The sequence below is a fragment of the Bombus bifarius genome, unplaced genomic scaffold (genome assembly GCF_011952205.1).
Source record: "Bombus bifarius isolate JDL3187 unplaced genomic scaffold, Bbif_JDL3187 scf7180000008010, whole genome shotgun sequence".
Lineage (NCBI taxonomy): Eukaryota > Metazoa > Arthropoda > Insecta > Hymenoptera > Apidae > Bombus > Bombus bifarius.
In genome coordinates, this window is record NW_022884388.1 from 301,018 (window position 1) to 319,998 (window position 18,981).

General features: G+C 38.1%; 1 protein-coding gene across 1 annotated transcript; it reads left to right on the forward strand.

Moving 5' to 3' along the window:
* Positions 1–1,289: 1,289 nt before the first annotated feature.
* LOC117206890 (fatty acyl-CoA reductase 1-like) lies at positions 1,290–4,684 on the forward strand. The gene is made up of 8 exons (XM_033446590.1): positions 1,290–1,403; positions 2,168–2,499; positions 2,588–2,904; positions 3,004–3,251; positions 3,478–3,661; positions 3,935–4,120; positions 4,212–4,466; positions 4,538–4,684. The coding sequence occupies exons 2-7, from the start codon at positions 2,254–2,256 to the stop codon at positions 4,279–4,281; spliced, it is 1,251 nt and encodes a 416-aa protein (XP_033302481.1). The 5' UTR covers positions 1,290–1,403; positions 2,168–2,253; the 3' UTR covers positions 4,282–4,466; positions 4,538–4,684.
* Positions 4,685–18,981: the final 14,297 nt, after the last annotated feature.

Below are 18,981 nucleotides of genomic sequence, written 5' to 3' on the forward strand. Positions count from 1 at the left end.
TGGTGATCAAGAAATTATTATTATGTTATTTAAATCCATATCAAAGATCAAATCCGCTACACGTTCCTAAAGTAGGACAGATTAATCGTCCCCTTCGATCATGCATATTTGCCAATGTGTTTATATAAAATATGTTGTTCAATCAATCATCGGTGAATAGAAGACAAAACTTGCAATTATATAAAATTTGTCGTGCTCCTGCATTCCAAATATGTATGCAACACGGTAAAATTGTTGCCATTGGATGCTACCTAAGTTGCAATTATGCTTTTGGACTATGTGAAAAATGCAGTACCACCTTATCAATAAATGCCAGGAATTGAACTCTCGAAAAACCAGATGCAATAATGCAAAAGATTTAATCCAGAATGGAATTATGTGCCACCATCAATACATGTGCATTATATTTGCTAATTTTACGTTTACGTCTCAAGTTTTATTAAAATCGGAGTCTGCCCAACCACGACTTTTCCTGCTAGTAAAGTTTTCTTTTGATTCCTTTATGTCTTACAAATATGGTGACACTGAATTGATCAAATTGATGAGTGCTCTATTTAAGTTATTTTTCCATTTTTTAAAGAGTGCCTTCTATAAATGATTTCTGTTCTTACGTGTTCTTACTCCTCTTACGTGTTTCCAAACATGATACAAAACCCACGCTAATGTATTAGTAGTATTGTGCTTTGGATTTGCTTACATCAGGATGAAATTGCGTTTCAAATACATCTTATACTATGAAGCACTAATTGCACGAATATATGTTACACATATAATTTTTAACATTAGCTAGATATTAATATTTTCACAACAGGAGCTGGTATCGAATCTTTTTCTTCTTCTTTTCTTGAAAATTTGTTTGCAGATTTTAAGAATATGTATATATTTTTCATTTGCTAAAAATATCCTACTAAACGACGTTCTATTATAATTCTAATTTTTGTTATAGTTAAGTACTGTATGAATATCTTCTTCGCTGATTGTGTGTTGGTGTTTTTTTACCTCAGCAAAAAAGATCGTTCGTTATATGAGATGGAGTTTGCAATTCAATTATTTTCACCTTCAGCTTAACCTATAAAACGTTATGTGCAATGAAAATGTCATTAAAATGCAAATGTATGAGCAATCAGTGATAAAAAGTCAGCTGTGATCGATATTTCATGTTTAAAGACCATTCAAGACTCCTTCTTCCTTGGTTTTGGAGATAAAAAGCGTTAATCGAATCATTCATGCATAACATTATCCACTTTCAGTAGTAGGGTGATGTTATTAAAAGAGTCAGTATCTTGAAGTGTATCACATCGAATATCGTTACAGTACTGTGACAGACGTATCGGTATCTGCTATCGCCAAGTCGCATTTTCGTACGATATTTGGTAAACATTACGCGGTGGAAATAGCATCAGGTAACAGGTGATTCCTTGTTATTCTGTATTCAATTGTGTCTTTCATTTATGTCTTTGATTATTATCAATATCATATGTATCAAAAATATCATCGGGACATTAACTACTACAATAGTTTAAATGAAGTTTTTGAATACTCAAATATTTTGTATTTTACATTCTACACACTAAAATGGCTCATTATTTTAATTTTGCAATAATTTATCACCAGTCAGTAGAGGTAATCGGAACATTCGCCTTCGTAACCTACTTGCACAAGAGACATTATTTTCTGGCAAAAGTTGTATTTAGGATCGGGTTTTCATCACTTATTATTAGGATTTGCTTCGAGTCTCGCGTTTATGAAAATTGTAATACGCTCCGCGGTGACAACATTAACCGTGCGATATATTTTATGCATTTTACATTTTAAATAGTAAGTTCACTTGTTTTTAGTAAACAAAGTGAAGTATACATACGTAATAGTAATTACATATAAAACAAATGATGTAGTAGTAGAGGGAGTATGTATTTACGCAATTATTTTATTAAATCTAAGCAAAATACTCTACATCATGATAAAATATATTTCTCTTGTTATATTTATTACATTCCTTATAATTATACTTGTTAGTTATTTAGATGCTGCGTCCAAATATCTCTTCGAATAACAACATAAACTAAGATTAAGATTAAGAGTGATTGACAGTTCCTTTAAATATTTACGGATTTCATATCCTCTGGGCTGTTGGGTCACATAATTCTTTTACTTTTTCCAAATACAGTTTGTCTGCAATCTATGGCAAATATGATATCTATAAAATCTAATCTATGGCAAATATTAGAACTGAAAGTGTGAAGACCCTGAAACATGGATACAATCAATCAAGAAACGAATGAAAATGGGACCAATGAAGGATTGAATAAGACGAATTCGCTCGAGGAATTCTACGCTGGTAGTGGGATCCTTGTGACAGGAGCGACCGGATTCCTGGGAGTAGCTCTACTGGAAAAACTGATGCGCGTGTGTCCACGCATCGCTGCCATTTTTATACTAATCCGCCCAAAAACTAACGAAGCGATAGAACAACGATTTAAAAAGATCATAGATGATCCCGTTCGTATATAATACTTGTTTCCTTCAATGTTTAAGCCTGTCAGGAGCCAAATTGATTGACTGTCATTTCTGGAATTCTCGTTTTCAGATATACGATAACATTAAAGCGAAACATCCCTCAGTTTTGAGCAAAGTTTACCCCGTGAAAGGTGACGTGAGTCTGCCAGATTTAGGTCTTTCGCGAGAAGATAGAAGTCTGTTGTTAGAGAAAGTAAACATAGTGTTTCACTCCGCGGCCACTGTGAGATTCAACGAACCGTTACACGTGGCTGTTAATGTGAATACAAAAGGTACCGCTCGTGTCATCGAGCTTTGGAGCGAACTAAAGCATCCGCTTAGCTTCGTCCACGTCAGCACAGCTTTTAGTAATGCGAATCTACATGAGATTGAGGAAAAAGTTTATACGTAAGAATAAGTTATATGAAAACGTTGTTCCACGGTTTACGAATATTATATTTGTAATTATAGTTCGAAGAATATGTTCATTTGTTATTAATTTTGCAGCACGAGTTTGAAAGCTTCAGAGGTGATCGATATGTGTGACAAATTCGACGAAAGGTCGATTAATGAAATAGAAAATAGGATTTTAAAAACATATCCAAACACATACACATTCAGTAAGAATTTAGCAGAGCAGGTTGTAGCAAGCAAGTGCAAAGATCTGCCAGTTGCAATAGTGAGGCCAAGCATAGTTGGTGCCTCTTTGGAAGAACCATGTCCTGGTTGGATACAGGGTACTTCTGCATTTACAGGTACTTCCATAGATATTTTTCAATAGTAATTGTTCAATACTCGTCATATTTCGGAAAAGTGTAGTTAATCTATTGTTAATCTAAAATGAGAGGATTTCCACCAGATCATCATTATTATAGTTCAAGTTTGTTGTTGTTCACAATTATGAGAATTCATTCCAATCTATTTAGTGCTATATTTCTGATAACCGAAACTCACAAATAATTTCTAAACCAATGTTACCAGGTCTTTTTCTGCTGGTGAGCAGAGGATGTGCAACAACAATACCGGCTAGGAAAGATGCAAGATTGGATGTAGTGCCTGTCGATTTCGTAGTTGACACGATAATATGTACTGCATGGCATGTCACGCTACATCGTAATCTTAAAGTTAAAGTTTACAACTGCACGAGTAACGCTAATCCTCTTAAGTAAAATTTATTACGAATCTTTTTTAACACATGTAATTCCATTGTTACAGTATCCCAAAAATTCAGTTTATTTAAGTAATGTGGAGAGTTCGTAAACAAACGTAGAATACAAAAGTTCACTTTTGCTCTCAATACTTCAATTTAGAAAAGTAATGATGCAATATAATATTTATTTCAATTTCATAATATTTTCCGAGATACTCGTATGACAATAAACTGTGCTTTAAGTATAATTTTAGAATCAATAATAATGCAAGTGTTTCAATTGACAAGGTGGGGTCCGATGATAGATGCTGTGGTAAAATATAGCATAGAAATGCCACTGAACGATACACTATGGTATCCAGGTTGTTCAGTCGTAGCTAATAGATATATTTACAACGTTCGGAGTGTAATTCCGCATGTTTTGCGTGCATTTGTCATAGATGTCATTTTAAGACTCCGAGGTAGTAAACCAGTGTGAGTATTCTACTCATCCACGAACAACTAACTATCTTTCGGGGATAATTTCTGACTTCGTCTATAATAATAATTAAAAATGATATTTCAGAATGATGAAACTTCTCAGAAATGGCAATAAGCTGTTCACATTCATAGGACATTCCTCCTTGCACGAATAGACTTTTCAACAGGATAACTGTTCCGACTTGGCCAGGAAGGTGAAAATGTTGAATGACAGCGATATGGTCAAACTAGATTTACGGGATATGAATTGGGAGAAGTATGTTGCAACTTACCTGATGGGAATTAGGAAATTTATTCTAAAACAAGAGTTTAAGTCAACAGCCCGACAACGATTATCAAGGTGCGTATAAAAGTATCTTCGTATAAAAAAATAGGAACTTTTATAAATACATATATTTTCGGTTATTTCAGGTTGTACTGGGTACATCAGATCACCAAAACATCCGGTATAATAATTTTGATATGGATAATACTATGTTTAGTGCACTGACTATTTGAACATTACTTTTTTCTCTTTGAACCAAGAACAATATAAATAGAATTTTATAAATGAGGGAATCATCATTCCTTTCATTTTGTCTTTTCACTCGTTTCAATTCTAAATAAATTCATTTATGACATTGCTTAATAAGGATGTATGTATTTGTCGGGTTTACATTAGACTTAGAGTTAAGGGCGTGAAACGAATCTTCGTTTGGATTACACGTTGTCGTTATGCAATAGAGAAGACATTGACTAGTGCAAATACGATTACCATAGAACTGGACAAGTAACCGTGGTAATTAGATACTCGAGAAACTAATGACAATGATCCTAGGTTCAATAACGAATCCGCGGTCGACGGGATGATAGATGAACGTGCTCACAAAATCTAAGTCAAACGCGTAATATTCACTGTTACTCTTTTCGTCGATGAGATCGCAAGAGAGAATGAATTTCCGTCCCCATGATGCCACAGAGGAAAACTATATGGGGTGTGTCTAAAACTATATGGGATTCGTCGAGGAAAGCTTTCGTTCAGAAAATAAGGGAAATTGGCGTTGCGGTTAATTGGTCAATCTCTGTATCGATGGTTAGAAAAAGATGCTAGCCGACCTTGAGGGAAAGTTGCTAGTGGGAGACGTCGTTCGTTGAAAAAAATAGATCTCCCCTATCTTCTCGTAGTTGGGACAAAGACTGTTTGTTTGAAGGACTTTAGTTGACTAAATCTTAAGATTTATAACGGGCCCTCGAGCTAGCTGAACACGTACTGCGGAGACGAATCGACATCTGGCAATCATCTTACTCGAAGAATAGGGTCTGCGTGTGGCGAGCCACGGGACAGAAACCGTTGGAATGTTTACTGTAGCGTGTCGCCACGAATATTTCTTTTAAAGAGAGCTATAGAATTACTCCATACCTTTGTTAGACAAAGCGTTCATCCCGTGACCGCGGCTACGTTCGGTGACTGACTGTCGCCTCGAGCCCAAGCTCATTATCACAACTCTCGAACAATTACAATCGGATTGAATAACTACAATTGTTCAATTACAGCTATAGTAGACTCTAGGTTACAATGTTGCGGGATTATCCAAAATTTCAAATGCTCCGGTGTTCTTTCATCTCCGACACGGCCATCCTGACTATCACACGTCCTCGTGTGTAACTAAAATATCGTGTTTTCTTACATTAGATTCGATGCAACTGACATTATTTACGATTTAACTAAATGTCCAAGTAAGTCAAGGGTCCAGTGCAATAACAAAGTTTCGTTCGGAGATTTGACAACAGAAAAATAAAAGAGAATAAGAATTTGTAATGTTATAATTTGTATTCAAAGTGTTAGGTGCGTTCCGTGAGTCGCCAGTCAGACCGTAATGACACAACAGATCATTTTCGATTTCGTACACTGGTGAATCTCAGTTTGTTGGATCATATTGCCACGTTGGGTGCATTACACCCAGAAAGCGCAGAACACCACTCAACGGGTTACAACAGAAAGCACATAAACCCACTCAACGAGTTACAACAAAAAGCACATAAACCCACTCAACGGGTTACAACAAAAAGCACATAAACCCACTCAACGGGTTACAACAAAAAGCACATAAACCCACTCAACGGGTTACAACAAAAAGCACATAAACCCACTCAACGGGTTACAAAAGAAAGCACATAAAACCACTCGGTGTATTGCTATGACCACAACGCAGTGTTAATGATCCTCTGAGGTCAGTGTACTTGCATCGTTATTATCACCGCCGTTGTCATCATCGCAGACGTCTAACTCAGCAGGGACGCAACCTTCTAGCATTTTTTCGGTCTGTCATGTCTGTCCTTATATGATTGTTTGCCGTCTAAGGTTTTTAAAGTATATCTATCTCCTTCCAAAATCTCTGCTATCTCGAATGGACCCCTCAATTTCGGATCTAACTTCGTCTGGTTTCTTTCCTCGTTTTTGCATAATAGAAAATCACCAAGGTTAAACCTAACTACCTTAGCTTTAGTTTTGTCAACTCCACCTTTATCGTACCTACCACTAATTTCTATATCCTCTATTGCCCGCTGTCTTACATCAGAGATATCTACTTCCCTTTCTTCGATATTATCGGGTATCAACGAGTCGTAAGGTCTTTGCTGTTCCACCAATTAATAGTTCCAATGGGCTCGATTTAGTCACGCGGTTGGTGGTGCAATTCGAAGCCAGCTGTATTTTGCCAATCGCGTCTAGCCACGATCGCCCGGTCGTTTCTATGATCGTGAACATAATTTTCAACGTACCCATAATACGTTCTACCTGACCGTTGGCCCTACTCGCACCGGTTGAGATTAAGTGGAGTTTTAGTGTTTACCTTGCCAGAAATCTTGGAATTCTTTACCCGTTAGGACACCTCTCTTGATCCGCTATTATCCGGCAAGGACTGCCGAACAAAAATATAGTACTTAAGTGCTTTAACGGTACTAAGGAAATCTACTTTACGAGTATGATGCAGATATGCGAATTTAGTGAAGACGTCGACCAAAACAATGATATTACATATACATGATACATATTCTTTCTAACCACTTTTACCGCTTAGTTTACCCGTTATGTCCACGTGAACTGTATGCCAAGATATGCTGGTCTTAGGTATAGGGTGTAATTCAGCTTGTATTTTACCTGAACTGGCCTTCGAAACTTGACAAGTGTGACAGTTCTTTACGAATTTGCGAACATACTCCGCCATTCCTTCGAACCAGTAACACTTGCACAGTATCTCAAGCGTTTTATCCCAACCTAAGTGCATAATTGACTGTTGCATATGGTTAATAACAGACCATCTAAAACCTCTGGGGAAAATGGACAAACAGGGAGTTCTGTCTTTTCTCTGTATTTTAAGATGAAGGGTACCGGACCGTAATTCATACGTATTCGCGATATCTCCCGTGAGCTCCTCGTTCTGCAACTTATTGACGACCCCAGAAATTTGGGAGTCGCGACGTTATTCCACTAATAGCCAGTCTTCGGAGATTTCGGTCAGATTGATTTCTTTCTCTATGACTTCGTTGATCGTAAGGTGATCCAAGTCTACGGGATTTCGCGAGACAAAATTTACGTGGGCCATTCGTTTACCCTCCCGGTACAGAATGTCAAAAGTAAAAGTTTGTAAGTAAGCCCACAACCTGTAAACCCTGTCATTCAAATTTACCTTACTACTGGATGCCTTCAAAGGATTACAATCGGAGACGACAAGAAATTCTCGTCCGTGGAGATAATGACGGAAATGCTTGACGGCGTTCACAACTGCTAACGTTTATAGTTCGTAAGAATGATACCTAGATTCCGCAGGGCTACTTCTTATACTGTAATATTCTATTACTCTATTTTTACCTTCAATCTTGTGCATTAAAATAACCTCATATCCATCCGAACTAGCGTCGATACGAAGTTCTATCGGATAGTTCGGGTCGAATACCATTAACGCCGGCGCGTCGGTCAGGGCGGAAATTACCTTCTGCCTTATTTTTCCATGCCTATCTGCCAAATCATGTTTTTATTATCGGAAGTAAGCGCATACAAGGGTTTCATTACCCGTGAAAATTTAGAGACGAATTTTCGGAAATAAAGGGCTAAACCTATGAACTACCTGAGCTGTGTGACGGTCGTTGACGCAGATAAAGAACTCAAGGCGTGCATTTTACCCTGATTGGGACGAACTTCTCCGTCGTAAATTACATATTCCAGATAGAGTACCGATGCCTTTAGAAAAGAACATTTTGAAAAGTTAAAGGAGAATCCGGCTTTTACAAGGGTATCTAGTAGGGTGTGCAATTCTTTTAGAGCTTGATCTATCGAGTCGGCAATAATTAGGACATCATCCAAATAGACGGCAACGTACGAATGGCACGTTGGCTGTTACACGTGTTTTCAAAGGAATCTCAAGAATGATCTCTCGTTTCGCCTGCTCGCATCATCGAAATCAGTAGCCGCTGCTGAATACAATGAAGGAAAGTGTAGTACAGATCACTCCGACCAAATGATTCCCCATGTCACCACAATTAAAAAGGGTCAAATGCTACAGAAGACTTGGCATGCGACTACTCCTGAGGATTTCCGCAGCAAACGCTTTTATGGCTTACAAAATTGTAGCAAGGAAGAACATAAATATTAGAATATTTAGACAAGTTATTAGTTGCAAAATTATTAGGGTTGTCCGAAAATATAAGAATCCCCATTCTCGACGGAGTCAGCATAGTATCGCCGTCCCGAAAATGACTTCCGGAAGAAACATTAAACGCGCACGCACTTATGTTATGCAAATAAAGGACATCGAATGGATCGGACAAAGGCACAAAAGAATTCGAAGAAAACAACAACTTATTATCCAAATTGTTCCTCGAGGGTAATCAATGCTGTATACTTCCTAGAATTAGGATGAACAGGGGTTTACAGAAACCCACCGGCCATGTCCAGAATAATAAAATATCTCGCTTTTGTAATCTCGCGACTTGATCCGCAATGAGGGGTAAAGGATACCGATCCGCGACCGTATATTTATTTAGTTCTCGAAAATCTACCTATCATCTATCTGAACCATTGTTCGTCTTCACGAGTAGCACAGGGCTCGCGAACGGTGAATTACTAGGCTTTATGATTTTTGGCTGCAATTAAATCGCTTGTTCTATCACGTACTATTCTGCGCTCGCGAAGTCTATTAGGACTCCTTGTACGGCGATGTTAGGATCAATTAATTGTATTTCTAACTGGCCTGTATTTTTTGTACGAGTACGTAGGGAACCCGTAACGGATGAATCTCTGAATTTTCGAAAAGAAAGATTAATCGACTTTTATCACTACCACGTACCTCATTGTCAACTTCATTAACATCGATCTCGTTTTCAGCGGTTTTACTACAGGCATTAATTATTTTTGTTTTACACATAGCGAGGCTATTTTGTGTAATATTACGTCAAAATCTTGGCTTAAAATTTAACGAGCAATCGCGATATCGTATTGTTAAATAACTATCAGCGAGAACATGAAAAGTTTATCTCTAACCACCGACACCTGCAACGGACAAGATTTGAGCGATACGTTTAGTACCAATATTTCTTATTCCTCGCATTACTACTATATCAACCGTTCTTTTGCCAGAGATTCTCAAGACTACGGATTCTTTAATTAGCGAACACTCGGCTCCGAAATCGGGGTAAAATGGAAACGACTCACCCGGATGGCTTGATCTACCAGTTAGCGCCTCCACTACGTAGAAGTCGATTCGACACTCGGTATTGAAATTATATTCAGGGCACTGCTTTGTAAAGGATTTTCCTCCATAATCAGATTGGTAGCTGCGCACCATGCAGCGGAGTCGAAAAATTGTTAGGTTCCACACTCGATTTTTGCACTAGCGACGGAATTAACTCGCGCACAATGGTCGTAAGCTCTTGCACTGTTATAATCGGCACTGATCCCACTTCTGATGTCGGGTTTACATTAGAATTAGGGTTAGGGGCGTAAAGCGAATCTTCGTTTGGATTACACGTCGTCGTTATGCAATAGAGAAGACATTGACTAGTGCAAATACCATTATTATAGAACTGGACAAGTAACCGTGGTAATTAGATACTCGAGAAACTAATGATAATGATCTTAGGTTCAATAACGAATCCGCGGTCGACGGGATGATAGATGAACGTGCTCACAAAATCTAAGTCAAACGCGTAATATTCACTGTTACTCTTTTCGTCGATGAGATCGCAAGTGAGAATGAATTTCCGTCCCCATGATGCCACAGAGGAAAACTATATGGGGTGTGTCTAAAACTATATGGGATTCGTCGAGGAAAGCTTTCGTTCAGAAAATAAGGGAAATTGGCGTTGCTGCTAATTGGTCAATCTCTATATCGATGGTGAGAAAAAGATGCTAGCCGACCTTGAGGGAAACGTCGCTAGTGGGAGACGTCGTTCGTTGAAAAAAATAGATCTCCCCTATCTTATCGTAGTTGGGGCAAAGACTGTTTGTTTGAAGGACTTTAGTTAGCCAAACCTTAAGATTTATAACGGGCCCTCGAGCTAGCTGAGCATGTACTGCGGAGACGCATCGACATCTGGCAATCATCTTACTCGAAGAATAGGATGTGCGTGTGGCGAGCCACGGGACAGAAGCCGTTGGAATGTTTACTGTCGCGTGTCGCCACGAATATTTCTTTTAAGGAGAGCTATAGGATTACTCCATACCTTTGTTAGACAAAGCGTTCATCCCGTGACCGCGGCTACGTTCGGCGACTGACTGTCGCCTCGAGCCCAAGCTCATTATCACAACTCTCGAACAATTACAATCGGATTGAATAACTACAATTGTTCAATTACAGCTATAGTAGACTCTAGGTTAGAATGTTGCGGGATTATCCAAAATTCCAAAGGCTCCGGTGTCCTTTCATCTCCGACATATATTTTTAAAGTTTGAACTATGATTTAATTATAGTCTGAATTTAAACTTTGCCCTGTGCATTGGTACTCGTATAAATAATATCTTTAATACTGAGGAATTTCAATGCAGTTATTATATATTTGCCTTATGCATGGCTTCAATTTTTATTCTAATATGTTATATCGACCTTTTTATTATATCGTAGGTAAAACAAACCGGCATGATGGACACCAAAGAAAATTGTTGGAAATTTTTCATCAATCGAGTTCGAAATTTGTTAAAATGCATTCTTTGCTTTTCTCCCGTTGGTGCAACATTATGAAACAGGGCTAGACAGTTTCCAGCAATCGTAAACAACACTTCGATCAATTGGTTTCAAAGCTAGCCACAGGATGCTTTGAGATCCGTTTCCACCAGATTCTAAGAAGTAAGACAATTTAGCACATTCTTTATAAAGCTTAATAAGTCATTTAGTTAATTTAATTTATGTTAAGACATCAGTGTGAATGAAAACAGATATTATATTTTACATTTTATTAGATTATTTATTACATTGAAATGTTTATAAAATCAATTTATCAAGGGTATCTCTATATCGCATCTCCGATATTTGTATTGTATTATTTTTTGGAAAAGACGATAGAAGGTGATTTTTGGAAAAGGTATAAACATAAAACTATTATTAATTTCGTAACATTTTATATGTAATAATAATTTATGAGTACATTACTGAATCGCATTTAAACAACTTGTTCACATTCGCACGCGCAATACTATGTGAAATAAATAGGATAGAATTCCATTCTCTATCATTTGTTTGTCATTATTGATACCATGGCCGTTTGGACAGTCTATAGATTACAACAAATAGACTTACACTACTTTCAAAATAAATCATTATTAATTTTAATAATTTTAAAATCTAAATTTAAAAAAGTTAACAAATTTCTTAACCTACATTTTTAATAATTTTTAAATTTAAAATTTAAAAATTTTTTAAATCTAAATTATAAATTACTTATAAATAAGAAAAATCACACTAAAGTATATGTAAATTTGTCGTTTCCCTAATTTTTCCCAAAAATGGACTTACACCACTTTCAAAATAAACGGTTCGTAATCGCTTCATTCGATTATTACTTATGAATAAACTTAATCTGTCTTCCTGATATTATTTTATTTTCATCTACTAAGTTTATCATTGTGATATTTACTGATTGCAGGAATTAGAAGACCTTCTAAAAAAATACAAGCCATCAACTTCTTTGTTCATGTCATACGTGCATACTAGCGTTAATGATATATCTTCGCTTTATTTACAAAACGAGAGAAGATACAACTATACGACTCCAAAAACGTTTTTGGAGTAATAACCTAATTATTATATATATAATACACAACAAACTTTGGATAAGTGCCTGTAAATACCCGGTTGTTATCTCCAGCGCTAAGGAGAATTCCTTCCAAGGTGTCTTCCAATATCTCGTGAAACTCAGTAGCATAATTTAATCCGAATCCGAAAGTTTTTCAGATACTACTAATTCAGTGATGAAACACTCTAACATTTGACTTTTTATAAATTGTAAGATTTTTCTGTTTAAAATAGGCGTAAACACGATATATCTATTTCGGATCGCATTTAATAGGCAAAACAAAATAAGTTGGAGTCCTTAAGTAAGCAAATTGCGTTGCCTCTATTTTGGTTATATGGCTCATTGCTGCTGTTCCCCATAGTACTGTTCCGTACGTCCAGATTGGTTTTATGACCATTTTATATATTTTTAGTTTGTCTTCTATGCTTAGTTTGGATTTTCGACTTGTTAGCCAGTACATTTGTCTCCTTGCCATCTGTATTTTGTCTATTGTTGCTTTAATATGCTGTTTCCATGTGAGTCGTGAATCTAAGTGGAGTCCTAGGTATTTGACTTGCCTTGTTTGTATTATGTGTGTGCCATTTAGTACAATGTTTGGTTGTTTCTGTTTTCGCAGGGTGAATGTAATGTGTTTGCATTTTTCGGGGTTTGCTTTGATTTGTTTTGCTTGAAGCTACTTTTCTATTTTTGTGATATGTTCTTGTAGTAGTGTAACTGCTGTTGCAGGGTTAGTGTGCCTGACTAGTACAGCTGTGTCATCCGTGAATGTCAGTATTTTCCTGTTGTTAGTTGTTGGTATGTTGGCCGTGTATAATGTGTATAGAATTGGTCCTAGGACGCTTCCTTGCGGAACTCCTGCCTTGATTTCTTTAGCTTCCGAGTGTGTGTTTTTGATTTTTATTATGAAGCTTCTGCTGCTTAGGTATGATTTGATTAGTTGGTATATCTGCCCCGGGAACTGTTTTCTGATTGATTGTAGTAGGCTAGTGTGGTTTATTTCATCGAATGCTTTTTCGATGTCCACAAAGAGTGCCGTGCAGTATTGTTTTGTTTCCAGCGCCTGTAGGATTTCATTGACGAGTCTGTGCGTTTGTTCTATTGTGGAGTGTTTGTTTCTGAATCCGAATTGGTGATCCGGTATTAGTTGATTCTTCTCTATTCTTGGTTTTATCCGGTCGTAGATTATTTTCTCTAGTATCTTAGAGAACACCGGAAGTAGTGAGATTGGTCGATAGGACTTGGTTTCGTGTGGGTCCTTGCCTGGTTTGGGTATTATTATGATTTGTGCCAGTTTCCAGGCTTTTGGAAAGTATTGTGTTCTTAGCATTGCGTTTACTATTATTGTGATTTGTCTTATCGCTTTTGGCGGAAGGTTTTTCAAGATTTTGCGTTAATTATGTCGATTCCTGGTGCTTTATTGTTTTTTGTTTTCTCAATTATGTTTCTGATTTCTTGTGCTGTTGCTTTGGGTATGGTGTAGTGATTGTCAGTAGGTGTACTAGTGGTTAGCGCATCCTCGTCCGTATGACTATTGTGGTTGCTGTTGTTGATTTTATGTGGGGTAAATGTGCTGCACAGGTGGTTGGAAAATTCTTCAGCTTGCTCTTCGTTGCTTCTTGCCCATGTGTTGTCTGCTCTTCTGATTGCTGGTACAATTTTTGTTGTCTTCTTTATTCGTTTTGTGGTTGTAGTTCTCGTGAGCAGATAGTGGCTCGATGAACTTTGTGAACTCGTTGTTTTTGTGCTCTTTTATTTTGTTTTTTGTTTCTTTTGTGAGTTTGTTTAGGTGTTTTTTGTTTTCTTTTGTTCTGTGTTTTGGCCATTTTGCTTTCGCTTTTCTTTTTTCTCTAATTATTTCGAGGATGTCTAGTGGAACTGTTTTTGTTTGTCTGTTGGTTGTTTCAGGTATAGTGGTTGCCCTTGCTGCTTCTTGGATAGTTCCTGTGAGTGTTGTTACTGCTTGATCGATGTGTTCAGGTGTTTTCAGTGGGATGTTGCAGCTGATTTTGCTCTCTATTATTTCTTTGAATGTTTGCATGTTTGAATGTTTCTTTGAATTTGGTGGTTTTATTGCATAGCTTCTCTGTGCTGCTATAAAGTATTGGTTTGTTTCTGTATGTAATTATTATGGGCGTATGGTCGGAGCTGAGCTCGAGGCTGGATGCTATGTTTAGTTTATTTGCGTTTAGTCCCTTTGTAACTGCAAATTCTGGCAGGTCAGGTATTTTGCTCAGGTCTGTCGGCCAGTATGTCGGTCTTCCTGTGGATAATATATTGAGGTTGTTATTTCTAATGTATTTTTCCAAGGTTCTGCCTCGAGGTGTGGTGATTCTTGATCCCTATAGTGTGTGCTTTGAGTTATAGTCTTCCGCTGCAATATACTTGTCACCTAAGTGTCGGAAGTAGTCTTCCCACATTTGCGTTGTGATTTTGTGTCGCGGCGGTACCTATACTGCTGACAACTGCAGTTGGTTGCTGTTAGTGTGTACGGTAACGGTAGTTGCTTGTATATGTTCCTTACTGACCTGGCTGTGTAGGTGATGTTTAATATCGTTTTTTATTACTACTGCCGTCCCTCCGTGTGCTTTCCCTGAGGGATGCTTGGTGTCGTATATGGTGTAGTGCGGTATTTTTATGTAGCTTTTTATTGTGAGGTGTGTTTCTAAGACGAGTAGTGTATCGATGTTATTGCTATACAGGAATGTTTTAGTTTCTAGGGCCCTTTGTTGTAGCCCGTTAGAGTTCCAGGCTGCTATTTTAAGCGTGTCTATTTTTATTTTTTGCTCATCATGTTAGTAAGTAATTGTAACATGACTGTTATCTGCTGTGTTTGCTGTCTGAGGAGTTCGTTTTGTTCGCTTATCATTTTTATGAGTATTTCGGTGTTTTTTATGGAATGTTTTATTAACTCTTTGATTTCTGTAGTGTCGTTGCTGTGGTTGTTCTGTTCTTGATTGTCTAAGGGTGACGACCGGTTGACTACTTGCGCGTAGCTTCAGTTTCTAGCGGTGTTGATGTTAGTGTGGTTATTGTTCCTTGCGTGCTGTGTTTTTGGTGTTGACGTAGGTTCTGTGTTGTCCTGTTGCGTGTGGAGATTGTTGTGTGTCCTGTTACGAAGCGGCGGAAAAAGTTTGCCTTGAAGTTGCTTTCTTACTAGACAGCCTTTGTAACTCGCTGGGTGATTTCCACCGCAATTGTAGCATTTTACGTCGTTTATTTTTCCCATGTGTGGGCAGTTCGCTGTTAGGTGCTTTTCTGCGCACTTGACACACGCCGGGTTCCTGTTGCAGTAATTTTTAGTGTGTCCATATTGTTGACACCTCATGCATTGTGGTGTGTCTTTTTTTGCCTGGGTGGCTCGACTGTGATTAGTGTGTTTAAGATTTTTTTTAATATCGAAAATTTCCTTGTTGTTATTTTTAGGTTCTAATTCTATTAAGAATAGCGGTAGTGGTTGCTTCGTATCGTACCTTGTAATATTGTTTATAGTTCTTGTTTGGTGGCCCATCTTTGCTAATTCGTCACTTAGTTTTTTTGTGTTAATTTTTGGGTGCAGTCCTCTTATAACTACTTTGTAGCACCTTTCCGTTTTGAGCTGGTACGTGTGGTATATGGCATTTTTTCCCCTTAATTCTTTTATAACTTTTCTGTAATTTTCTGGTGTGTTTGTTTGGATTTTTATTTGTTCTAGTTTTGTTTGTTTTATTCTGTAACTATCCTTTCCAACAATGTTGTTAAGTTGATCGATAAGCGGGTCTATTATTTGCGCCTCAACAAATATTGGTGGAGGTTTTGTAATGTGTGTTGATTGAGTTGTGGTATTGCTTGTTGGGTCGTCGTCTAATTCTTCTGTTAGCGAGCTGAAGGAGTTTCTTAGCGGTAATTCTTGCAGCCATCGCTGGTGTTCCATATCTGGGTTGGCTGTTATTTTTCTTTTTTTGTTATAGCTGGCTACCTTTCAGCTTTCGTCCTGTTGAGTTGTTGCTTTGTTGTTTTCCATGTCAACTTCTATTGTGGCTGAGCAGTCCTGTCCTTGGTTTGTTGGTTGACGTGTTTTTAATGTATCTGTTGTTTTGTGTATGTAATATTGTTCTTATTTGTTTATAATTCTTATCGGTGGAATATTTCCCATAGTTGGTTTGTGTTACGACCGTTCGCGGAGAGACGCGGTCGCGAGGAAAACGCGTCAGCGAGAGGCGTAAATTCTCGCTACGATTCGGTGAATCGACGCCGCGAAGTAGTCGTTCCCCTGTTTCGGTTAAGATAACAGAGGTGGTTGATTGAATATGACACAGTAGTAAGTTATATTTCACCGCTTATTCCACAACTTATAACGAGGATAGTTACACTGGTGCGTGTGTACGAGATGATTGAGTGACTGATCTGCGGGTGTGTCTACCCGCTCGAAGGATGTTGACCGTTCGAAGGATGTAAAATCAGTACCGTCTTGGGAGACGATGATGTGTCGGAGGAAAGCTAGGGATGGGTGTGTCTAGCGCACGGGACCATCGGATTTGTTGGTGCCGATGTTATTTAGGAGAGTGAGGGAATAGGCTTCGTTTTTAATTGGTTAAACGAAGGGTCTTAACCGCCCTCGAGAGAAAGTAGTTAGTGTGAGGAAAGTTGCAGCGTGCGTGAGAAAAACCAACCTTCCCTTGTCCAGCCGTGGTAGACAATAGTCTTTAGAAATTCCTCGGAACCAGATGTTTGTTTGAAGGACCTTAGCAGGCAAGTGACTCGGGTTTATGACGGATGCTTAAGGCTATTGAGGGTACGCCGTACGGAAGAGCGGACATCTGGTGTCCGTCTGGCCCGCGGTGTGTGACCTGGGCCAGGCAGAGAGTCGCCCGGCGTAACAGTTTGCTAGCCTTCTTGATATAGGACACGGGTTTCCACCGTTTGGCTATAGGCGTAACCGTTCGTAGTTTTCTCTTTCCCACTTGCCGCACTTTCTCCGGAGCACTGTTTCACACGCCCATTTACCTCGGCCGCTCGGGCAGAACTGCGCGATAAGTTGACGTCGAGGGAAGCACCCGTAAACTAAGACTGACAATTATAATATAATCTTTGTTTTCGTCGATTCTACATAAATAGAGTCATCAAGCATGTGTTACGCACCTGAGAAAACCCCTTTATCATCTGAACATGAACCATTAAAATCACAAAGTTTTTAGAACGAATACTCTACTCTTTCAATTATAAGACTATAAAAGCCATTTCCAATCTCCAGAAACCAATTCTTCTTGTATTATTCCTCAAAGAGTGAAATTTATTTTATTTTGCGGAATAATTACAATCCTTAACACTTTACAATTAAAATACTGATATTTTCTACAAAGTTAAGCGAAATTTATCCTACGTAGTAAACACTTTCGAACTACCTTTGAGATATCAAAACTTATTTAAAAAAGAAAGACGAAAATCTCCGTAAGATTTATGACGTGGCACATGCATGGCCGTAAAAATTGTAAACGTTCTCGTAGAATATGATGTTCTATGATTTTACATGATTATAATTCATAGCGGTTTACCACAGACGATTTATAATAGTTATTTACGATTTCTTTTCTACAGGCAAAGGTGAAGAACACCGACGCCGCGGGCGTTCGAACTTTACATTTTCTTACATGGGATGCTCCGGAAGGTCATTAAAAACGAAATGTATGTCTTTGAAACTTGTGAGAAGTTGGATGTCATTGCTAAAATGTACGGAGGTACGAAAAGCAGGTTTTTCGCATATGGAAAGAAATATAATGGTTTTACAGAAAAATGTTTAGATTTACACATGCGGACTTTGGAAAGTCTACAAAATAATAAATAAAAGGATAGTGTTACATCCTGTGACTCTCTACACGAACCAGACCCCACGCCGCGGGCAAGATGTCTGCCAGATGTCTACACACTCTTATTGCATACCCTCAATAATTTTAAGGACCTACCATAAATCTTAGCATTTTCATAGTTCAGGTCCTTCAGACCAAACAAGTGTCTTTTCACTTCAAGTGTTACTTAAATTTATGGTTTACTCCGTGAAGGTACGGGAAATTTGGTTTTTCTCACGTACGGTGTCTCCCGCTAGCAATTTTCTCTTGGGGGAGACTAGAACCCTTCCTTGTCCACCAACCTTTTTCTTATCCAATTAGAAGTAACGACTATTGCCCTCGCTTTCCTAGCCAAAATTACAATCCACCAAACCAATGGTCCCGTGCGCTAGACACATCCATCAATAGCTTTCCTCCACCACATTATCAAATCGACTGATTTTCCATTTCTAGATAAGTGAACATCCCTTGAATGCTTTTCCACCCTTAGATCCGTCATCTATTTAACTTATATCCATATGCACCGTGCGTAAATGTCTATGTCTATAAAGTTGTTGGAATAATGTGTATATTGTAACCTGTTACTTCAGTGTTATAATCAGTTCAACCACTTCTATTACCCTAAACGAAACAGGGGATCGAACACTACGTGGCGTCGATTATCCAATCGTAACGGGAATTTACGACTCCCGTTGGCACACTTCCTCGCGAACGCGTCTCTCCGCGGGCGGTCGAACAGATAGAAATCATTAAACTGTCTTTTCTCAC

Coding starts and splice junctions, on each gene's coding strand:
- LOC117206890 (XM_033446590.1), top strand. CDS start 2,254: ATGGATACAATCAATCAAGAAACGAATGAAAATGGGACCAATGAAGGA. Junction 2,500..2,587: donor AAAAGATCATAGATGATCCC/GTTCGTATATAA, acceptor TCTCGTTTTCAG/ATATACGATAACATTAAAGC. Junction 2,905..3,003: donor ATTGAGGAAAAAGTTTATAC/GTAAGAATAAGT, acceptor TTAATTTTGCAG/CACGAGTTTGAAAGCTTCAG.